At 37.9% G+C, this 9,766-nt stretch overlaps 1 protein-coding gene across 2 annotated transcripts; it reads right to left on the minus strand.

Annotated features, from left to right (window-relative positions):
- Positions 1 to 754: 754 nt before the first annotated feature.
- LOC122641939 (copper-transporting ATPase HMA4-like) lies at positions 755 to 8,504 on the minus strand. Of its 2 annotated transcripts, none has more exons than XM_043835280.1 (9): positions 8,399 to 8,504; positions 7,666 to 7,952; positions 5,872 to 6,617; positions 5,295 to 5,766; positions 5,020 to 5,187; positions 3,561 to 3,815; positions 2,890 to 3,012; positions 2,292 to 2,777; positions 755 to 1,303 (listed from the first exon to the last, which is right to left on the minus strand). In XM_043835280.1, the coding sequence occupies exons 2-9, from the start codon at positions 7,921 to 7,923 to the stop codon at positions 896 to 898; spliced, it is 2,916 nt and encodes a 971-aa protein (XP_043691215.1). In that variant the 5' UTR covers positions 7,924 to 7,952; positions 8,399 to 8,504; the 3' UTR covers positions 755 to 895. The 2 variants fall into 2 exon arrangements, with proteins under 2 accessions (XP_043691215.1, XP_043691216.1); XM_043835281.1 differs by lacking the exon at positions 8,399 to 8,504 and adding an exon at positions 8,091 to 8,110.
- Between the last annotated feature and the right edge of the window lie 1,262 nt (positions 8,505 to 9,766).

Here is a 9,766-nt window from a genome sequence, read left to right on the forward strand (position 1 = left end):
AGAGGAATTCTGAAAGGTTACAGTAGGCAAGGCAAATAGGTCTCATCACCACCACCGTTTGAACTAGTTGTGAATAGGTAATAAAGCTTGTGCAATAAGAACAGGAAAGTTCGCCATGGGAACTGGGAAGTGTTATCTTTTTTGTTGGATATAAGAAAGGGGAGAGTTTTCATACATGGCCGTGCTTTCAACTATTGGATGAACATGATCGTGTACAATACACGATTTGCCTATAAGAAATGTTTTCAAACAATTTAACTATTTGCATGTGGAGAAGAAAAATAGGAATATTGTGTATCTTGCTCATCAATAAGCTGGGAGAGCTAAAATTGATAATATTTCGAGTTTTGTAATCTCTAACTTCTCGCTGCTTTAATGAATTTCATTCTATTTTTATCAAAAATAAAAGGTAATGGACCAACCACATGTTTGGGAGTTGGTCCCCATAATATTTACCAAAATAAGAACTTTGAGAAATTTTATTTTTTGGGGTAAAATTTTGAGATAACATTATTCATCTAAATTTTAAAATGATGGTGAAGGATCCCCATGACGCCAGCACAAAAATGAAACTGCACACCTCCACCCATATAGTTCACCCTACCCTACGCATGAAAATCCCCTCCATACCACCCCATATTTAAAGGGTCTTCCCTATGTCAGCCCTCCTCCTTCACCCGAAACTGCACACGGGCACTGATGGGAACCCTTCCCCAAAAAACATTTAGCCAATTAGGCGTGGTTTGTGGAACTCTTGTGAATAATCAAAAGTCGACTTGGACTAGTTAAGGCACTTACATAGATGAAGCATTCATTATAGCAAGCATAAACCCATCTCAGGATGATGTGTATGTGCTAAATGTGTCCAAAATTAGCCAAATTACACACAATTTGACTAATCAATTGTTCCCCGAGTATCTTGGATGTGCAGAGGCTTTTTGTAAGACTGCAGCAGGAGGGATGAACAGACAACACTTAGTGAAGATGCTGCCATGCAAGCCCCAGCAAGCCATGGAGGCAACCGGATTCCAGTGAAAGGGAACAAAATACCAGCAGCAATTGGCATGCCAAGCACATTGTAACCCAGAGCCCATGCATAGTTGAGTCGGATGCGATTAAGAGTCTTTCTGGAGAGATCAATGGCAGTTACTACATCTTCCAAGTTGCTCTTGATGAGAACTATGTCAGCAGCTTCAATAGCAACATTAGTGCCAGCACCAATTGCCATGCCAACATCAGCGGCAACTAAGGCGGGCGAATCGTTGATTCCATCCCCCACCATTGCAACAGCTAACCCTTTCATCTGGCATGAAATTTAATTTTATAGTCAGAAACACATTACTAGTATCCAATATTCAAATTCATATCTGTTCTATTAACACTACAACCACATGCTATTCACACAGTATTATAATTTACCAAGCCCATAATCAACAAAGATAAATAACCTATTGATAAATTTAGCCTCAGACCCAGTAAACTGTCATAAAGTCATGTTTTGTTGATGGGTTTTAACCTATCATCTTTTTGAAGTGATACTAGATCATCCTTTGTTCCAAAGGACGAACCAAAGATTTTAGCTAGAAACCAAGGGAAAGTCCCAAACAAGTAAGACTTGATTGTAATTTAAACTAGGACATTATACTCGGACACTGCCTGAGCTGGCATTGGCCTCCTATAAACGCATACACAGTCACACATGCACTGCAGCATGAACAAAGTGCATCTGCATCACTCTCTATCTATCTAACATTTAAAATTGCAGGCAGTTGAGCTTGTCTAATTCCCTCAATTTTTGCATGACCAATGAGATCTTCCCAAATAAGACACCAAACCAAAACCTCAGGTGCTCAAAACTAGAGAACAAAACAGGTGGGCAACTTTAACAGCTATTTAGTGAGTCTTACAGCCAGAACTCATAGTTTCATCGTTGCATCTTTACTACACACTATCCATGCCAAATTCAAAATCAATAAGATAAAATCTCTCCCCAGAAACACTTAGCAAGTTGTTATGCTAGTTAGATGAACTGCTCTCCGTATAATGCAACTTGTTGGTTGATGTGCTTCAACATTTTCATGTCAGATCTAATTTACATCATAATTTTAGTTTGAATGAAAAAACTAATCCACATTACCTACATAAATTCATTAATCATGTGGTTTACAGGTCAATATTTTGCTTAGAAGAAACCAAGGGTAAAGCAATTAAATTGGTCAATACACCCAATCAAAGTGATGAGTAGTTCATATGAGATTGTGTGGATTAAGTTTCTGAGCATAAATAATTACCTGCAACTCTTTGATCTTATTGGCTTTTCCTATTGGATCCGTCTCAGCAAAAACATTAGTAATTCCAACCTCCTTTGCTATGGCCGTTGCTGTAGCCCAGTTGTCACCAGTCACCATGATGCTTGAGATGTTCATTGACTGAAGGAAAGATACAACACGCTCTGCCTCTGGTTTCACAGGATCTGTCACAGCAAAAGCCCCAGCAACCTTCCCATCAATGGCAACTAGCACACAAGTGCGTGCTAGCTGCTCAGTTTCTGAGATGTAATCTTCAACCTCAGGTCCCAGTTGAACATTATAGGACACCATGAGCTTCCTATTCCCAACCAACACTAGTTTCCCACCAACATTCCCACTCACTCCAGCTCCCAGGTGTACCTCAAAGTCCCTCGAATCGGTTACATGTTCAGTGTAGGACCCATATTGCTGACGCAGTTTCTTAGCATACTTCACTACAGCCTTTGCTATAGGGTGCTCACTGTATGCCTGCCACCAAAGATTGTGAACAATATTTAGTGAAGTCAACCCTCTGTTCTGCTCTTCCTCATAGCAAAACAAGCAACCTGCACAAAATTAAGAACTATATATCAGTGCCTACCTCTGCTGCAGCAGCCACATCACAAAACTCCTGGATAGGCACATTGGAAAAAAGCATTGAACCAACTACCATTGGCTTTCCCACTGTCAGGGTCCCTGTCTTGTCAAAGACCACAGTATTCACCTGCAGCTTCAAGGATAACAACTGTTAATAACTGAAGCAAAACTAATTATTAATTTTTGAGACATTAAAAAAGATTTCCTTTTTAGCTCAACTATTTATGAAAAACACACAGAAGTCTTTCCATGCCTTGTATGGAGAAGCAAGGAAATGCTTCTACAATGTTGTATGATCCAACATTCCACTAAAAATACTCGAAGAAAATTTTACAAGACAGCTATAAGAGCAGCGATGCTGCATGGAGCTAAATGCTCGGCACTGGGCAGGAAATAAATAACAGATCAGGATTAACGCACAATGGTGCTCTATGGGTCAGCTCAATCATCGGGAGAGATGAGTGGCAAAACAAGAAAAGACAAAATGACAAATGACGAGCATCAAGGTAATTGAAGAGTGGCACCAAGAGGTGACACGTTGAGGGAAGTCATTTAGGAAGATTCTGATTTAATAAGCAGGTGAGGAGTGATGTGGTGTAGATTAGATAAGTTAAAAGAACAGAGTAGGTTGACCCATTTAGCAGGTGTAAGGCTTTTCGAGTTGAGTTTCCTTGCCTTATGTGCATTTTCAAGTGCATTTCCACCTTTGATGAGGACCCCTTGAGAAGCTCCTTTTCCTGTAGCAACCATGACAGCCGTTGGGGTTGCTAGTCCCAAAGCACATGGGCAAGCGACCACCAGTACTGAAATACCAAACTGAAGTGCCAGCTCAAAGCCATCCATGGCTTTTGGAATCCAATGTTTAGGGTAAAGACCAGCTTCTCCAGGAATGAACCAGCCCAACCACGTAAGGAATGCTGCAATAACAACCTGCAATATGGTGGAGCAAATAAATGATGGATTTATCATTGACCAGCAGCCATAGCAGACATTAAGGAAATTTTACATCATGAGGAACAGAATTAACAAATTAAAAAAATAAATAAATAAAGCACCTCGAAGCTAAAAGCACGAAAGGTTTATTTAGAGAGAGAGAGAGAGAGAGATGGACCATACAGCAACTGCAGTACCGTATAACCTCCTAAATGTAACGGATAAATTGTAAAATACCTTCTGGTTGTCAAAACTTCATTGAACTGTTCTGCAATTGAAGAAATGAAAGTAAACTTTTACTTATACTTTAAAGGCATATTATTAAAATCAAACTCAGGTAACCTTTGGACTGGTGGCATTTAGGATTGCCCATCTTGTTGAGTACCGGGAGACCAATTATTTGAAACAAAATACCAAACTGGTTTCCAAAAATAATATGTGCCTCTATATGCACATTCAATCCCCCAACAAAATGGTAATAATATCTGGAATAATCAGAGTTTGACCATTTCACAAATATGTGAACCCCTCCAACCAATTGCAAGCTGCCTCCCCTCTTCACACCTCCCTCCCACCCCCACCCCAAAAAAAAAAAAAAACTTTTATATTGAGGAGCACCAGATATCTTGTGGAATGTCACACGGCTGACCAGCCATTTTGTTTTCACCCGATTCAGTACCTGTTTTTCCACCACCACCGTTTTCTTTCTTTGTGTCAAGTTTAATTTACCTTAAGCTCCGCTCATTTCATCAGATTATATTTTCCTGGAAAGTCATTTCATGATTATTAAAGTTGTGTATTTCTTTGTCATTTGTCTTATTTATAATTATGAAGCATTTTCAGACATGTTTGGGTGAGTAAAGAATCCAACTATATGGAAGTGTCCTCCATGGGTGACAACTGTTTGATTGACCAAGATGGCATCACCTTTTTTTTGGGGGGGGGGGGGGGGAAGTCTTGCAAAACGTACAGAAAATATTGCATTTTAGTAAAATATTTTCTGGCTTTTTCATTCCCAAAACAATTTTCTTTTACTTATCAATTCCTGCAAAATATTTTCTGTTAAAAGTTAAAACAAACAAAATCTAAAGGAAAAGCAGATAATATGCTCAGTAAGACCTGCAAAATTGATCAAACAAGATTGCAAGTGATTCAAGAAGATTTGAAAGTGACAAAAATTATAGACGAACAAAGAACTTACAGCAGGAACAAAGAACTTAGAAATTTGATCTGCCAGTTTCTGAACCGGTGCCCTGGCAAGCTGAGCTACTTCCACTAGCTGGACTATTTGGGACAATGCAGTCTCTGACCCAACATGAGTAGCCTTAACTAGTAAGCATCCATTCTCGTTCATGGTTCCACCAATAACCTGTTCATGACATATTTGAGCATTTATAAATTTCAATCAAGTTTAGAAGGTCAAAAGGCAGAAAAAAGAAAGATAAGAGGAACAAGATAAAGCAAAAATGATGAAACCTTGTCTCCTGCCCTCTTAGCGATGGGTCTTGCTTCTCCAGTGATCATACTCTCATTCACATGACTCTGACCCCTTATAACAATACCATCAACAGGAACCTTTGCCCCAGGGACAATCTTGATCACATCATTCCTTTGTATCAGCTGAGTGCTTATTTCCATTTCTGATATCACATCGCCATCCCCATTCAAAGTTAAAAGATAGGCTGTATCAGGTGCCAGGTCTGTCAGTTTTGCCAAAGCATCTGACGTCTTCCCCTTAGCCACAACCTCCAAATATTTTCCTAAGAGAATAAAAGATATTAACATAGCACTAGTCTCAAAAAAATCCTGCCCTTGAAATGAATCCGAAGTCAGCGCTTTTATAACAATGTATACAGAGTAGAAATAAGCTGCGTTGGTGCCCAATGCAACCAGAACATCCATATTAGCAGAACCTCGTTTCAACGCATGGTAGGAACCCAGATAAAACCTGAATCAATAATAGATAGAGCTACATTACCATTAAGTTGCAGATTGTGTGTACAAACAAAAGAAACAATCTACTAAATAAAATGATTGAAGTATAATGCAATACCTTCGGCCTATAATGAATTGTACAGGCGTGCAAAGAACCAATCTCAGAAGCATCCCAACAGTAAGCATGTTGTAGAGCTTGCAATTCAACCAGTTACCATAAGGAGGAATCATTGGAAGGACCATGGAGAATACAAATACTGGAAATGAAAATAGACAGCTCCAAAGAAACAGGTTTCTATATGCCTGAATTTCATACTGACGCTCTGTTTCTCTTTGTCTTGGGGGAGTATATAAGCTCGCATTGTAGAAGTTGGGCCCATGGCCAGCTTCTTGTACGAAATGTATTAGAGACCTCGGACCAGTGAGATTGGGGTCATAACTAATAGTCCCCTTGTTACCCACTGGGTCTATCACCACATGATTCACACCTTCTACTGCCTCAAGACAGGATTGAATAATGGAAACATCATCTGGGGAACTGATTCCGTATAGATGTAGATGCACTTTGTTTATATCATCTCCAGAGCTGATAAGATCAGCTCCAAATCCAGCATCTTCAATGGCATGGATAAGGTGGTCAGCATCAGTGAGGTTTGGATCAAAGTGAATCTTTGCCTCTTCAAGGGCTAAGCCCACCACTGCTGTTTTCACTCCATCAACTGCAAGGATGGCACGCTCAACAGACTCAGAGCAGCTGGTGCATGCCATTCCTTTGATTCGGATTCGACATACTGCTATATCTTGTTCAGGGAAATCATCAACTTGATAGCCCATGCCTTCTATCATTTCTTTAACAGCTTTTGCCTGAAGTAGAGCACCAATGTAAATGTTTCTAATCCCAGGAAGTAGATAAAAATAGAATGGGTGGAAAGTATGGAAACAGAACTAGTTCAGAAAATACCCCTACTTTGATATATTATATTTTAAAAAACATAATAAATTGCAAGATGTATAGAGATTGAGGAAGGGGCAGATATACAGATCGAAAATCTGAAAGTAGTGTTATATTATAGGGAATAACAATGGTTCCTGCATACATTGACTTGCAACACATTCTTTAACTAAGTTCCTCTGAAGACGCAAAGATTAATCTACACAATAATTGCATATCATGTTCCTGAAATTCCTAAGGAAAAAATATTCTTGGCTTAACAGTCCCTCAACCTTATCCAACTACTTTGGTTCAGGTACATGAATCCTGTTCTGTGACTGTTTCGGGCAAGGTCAAATAGCAAATACTCAAGATAAATGCTAAAAAGTTAAAACCAGAAAAAAACAGAAAAAAGCCCACCAGTACACTGTCCAGATAGGAGAATGTCGACATATTTTTTTACAACTAAGTGTATTAATTTGGTAAGCCTCATCCAAATTACTTGGGTTTGGTACACAAATTGCCTGTTCTGCTTTCTATTTTGGACAAGTTTAAAATAGCAAATTTACGGATCAATGTTGAAAAGTTAGTTCTAAAAGATTAACAATTGTAACAAGCCAACAGTTCACAGTCCAGATAAGAAAATCTCAACACATTTCGTGGTATTTAAGTCTAGTAAGTGCAATGCTCATCAAAACTGGCCTTCTCTATCTTCAATAAGGTGCTTGTCTATCATTCTTTGTTACAGATCAACACAAAATTATTATTTTTTTTTTTAAATTATCACTGGCAGTAATCAACAATTCAAAAGACATTCAAATTATTGTACTGGTCCATTATGGTATATAATTCAAGAGGATAGTAGTATAAACTGTTGAAAATTACTAAACAGAGTAAAGAACTTTAGTAAACCACTTATAAAAGGAAGATAAAAGGCAGAGCATACAGGGGGACTTGCCAAGTAACTAAAAGCCGACTTACAGTGACAAATTCTGGTTTGTATCTGATAATGGCCTGCCCCTGAAGAGGCGATACCATGACAGTTTCAATCCCATTAAGCTTTCTAAGCTCAGATTCTATGGAGACCACACAAGAAGCACACTTTATGCCTCGAATTTTAAACACAACTGTCTTGGTTTTCCTGATTACATTCGGAGTTGGTTGAGACACTGTAACAGAAAAAGTTTCTGAAGGTTGAAGAAGAGGTGCCTTAAGATCATCTTTCCCATTCACTTCCATTTCCGTGACGAAATTTCAAGCCCTTGATACTAAAAAACCAAGAAATAAATTTTTAAAGTGAAAGTCAGTAATTGCAATCCAGATTATATGAATTTTATCCATGACATTCAAGCTCAAAACACAAACCAACATAAATGGAAATATAACAAAGAATAAAATCCTTAAACCTTTTTAGTGAAAATAAAAAGAAAGATGAAATCTTTAACTGCTAACTCGACATACAACCACTCTGAAATCTCCCAATAGTCATCCAAACAACCAATAAAAACTACCCGAAATATAAAGACTTCACTTTCTTTTCTAAAATACGGCCTAGACTTGGCAACTACAATCAAATATGAACATCAAGACGGAAGCATTTATAAAGAAGAGACAAGATAAAATAACACAGAAAAATCTCTCACCAAGACACGATTTCCGAAACACAATAATCGAAAGATCGGATATGCGAATCGCTGTAAAGTTTAGTGACTATCTTTAACGTTTTCTTCGTCGAATTACGAGGCTAACACGTGAGCATGCCTGAGAAAGCTAGGGTTTCCTGAAAGCCAAAAAAATTTGAAAACTAGGGCCTTAGAATCATTAGAGAGGACTCAAGATTCTCGCACGGAAAAGGATAAGAGAAAATAGGAAAATTAGGGTACGATGGAAATGGGAGGTGGGCGCGACCGCTGAGACTTGAGATGAGACAGTGCGCGAGAAAGTTCTCTGTGACCTTCTGTCTTTCTTTCGCACCAAAATCGTGGTGGCTCTTGTGCAGTGGCGTATCCTTTTTGAATTTTCGAATCACCAACGTCCCACTAACTTTATATTTAGTACTCCGTAATCTTGTGCGCGAAAACCTAATAAAATTCCTTAAATACCCTCGTATCATTCAGTTTTGCGAATATACTTGCTAGGGCACAATAGGGCGGCTGCAAGATTCTTTTCAGTGCTGCTGGGCATTTTCATATTAATGGTATCCTCTATGACTTCATACATCTCTCCTTTCTACATTCTCACTCTTTCCATCTCTATATCTAATCCCTCCACCTCTCATAGGCTTGGTTCAAGTTTCAACTGAGATGTCTCGATTTCTCAAGTTTTCGAGGTGATCGAAACCTATATGTAATATTGTATTGATCAAGTTTTGACATATTTCGACAATATATTGGAAATTTTGATAATTTCAACTAGTTTCGATCGATTTCAATCAGTCCTGTTTTTTATCTATGCATGACTTGTCGAGTTTTGCCCAAAAAATACTAAGTTTCGATCGAAACTTGAGAAATCTTAGCTTCCTAGCTTGTTGAAACAAGCCTCAATCTACAATTCCCAATTGAAATGGAAGAGATGAAGAATTGGAATCACTTCACCATCTTCTTATACCACAATGGCTTATGATATGCATAAACATGCATTGAATGGAATCAAGTAATAAGTACTATCCTCCACATACTGAGAAAGTCTCATTATTTTATGAAATCTTATTTATTTGATTATTTATAGTTTAATTTGATAAGATCACTAGCAATAATAATGTTTTTAAAAACTGTTTATAAAAATAAACAATCTTTGTTTGAAAAAAAAAAAACTCATTGAAGAAAGGGTTGAAAGCCCCACAACAGTGGATCTTGGACTAAAAGAATGAAAAACTTTTTGATATGTTGTTTACTAATAATTAAATGATCAAAGCATCATTCCATGTGGCATAAATAAAAAAGAGCAGCAAATTAAAATGATTTACAAGTTCATCTAAAGGCATTTAGGTTGTCTCATTTGACAATGTATTTTGGTTCTTAAATATTTTAGATATAAATCATCATCCAATCATGAAGTTAAATTTCAATTTAATTCGATTTAT

This window comes from Telopea speciosissima, chromosome 10 (genome assembly GCF_018873765.1).
Source record: "Telopea speciosissima isolate NSW1024214 ecotype Mountain lineage chromosome 10, Tspe_v1, whole genome shotgun sequence".
NCBI classification, from domain to species: Eukaryota; Viridiplantae; Streptophyta; class Magnoliopsida; order Proteales; family Proteaceae; genus Telopea; species Telopea speciosissima.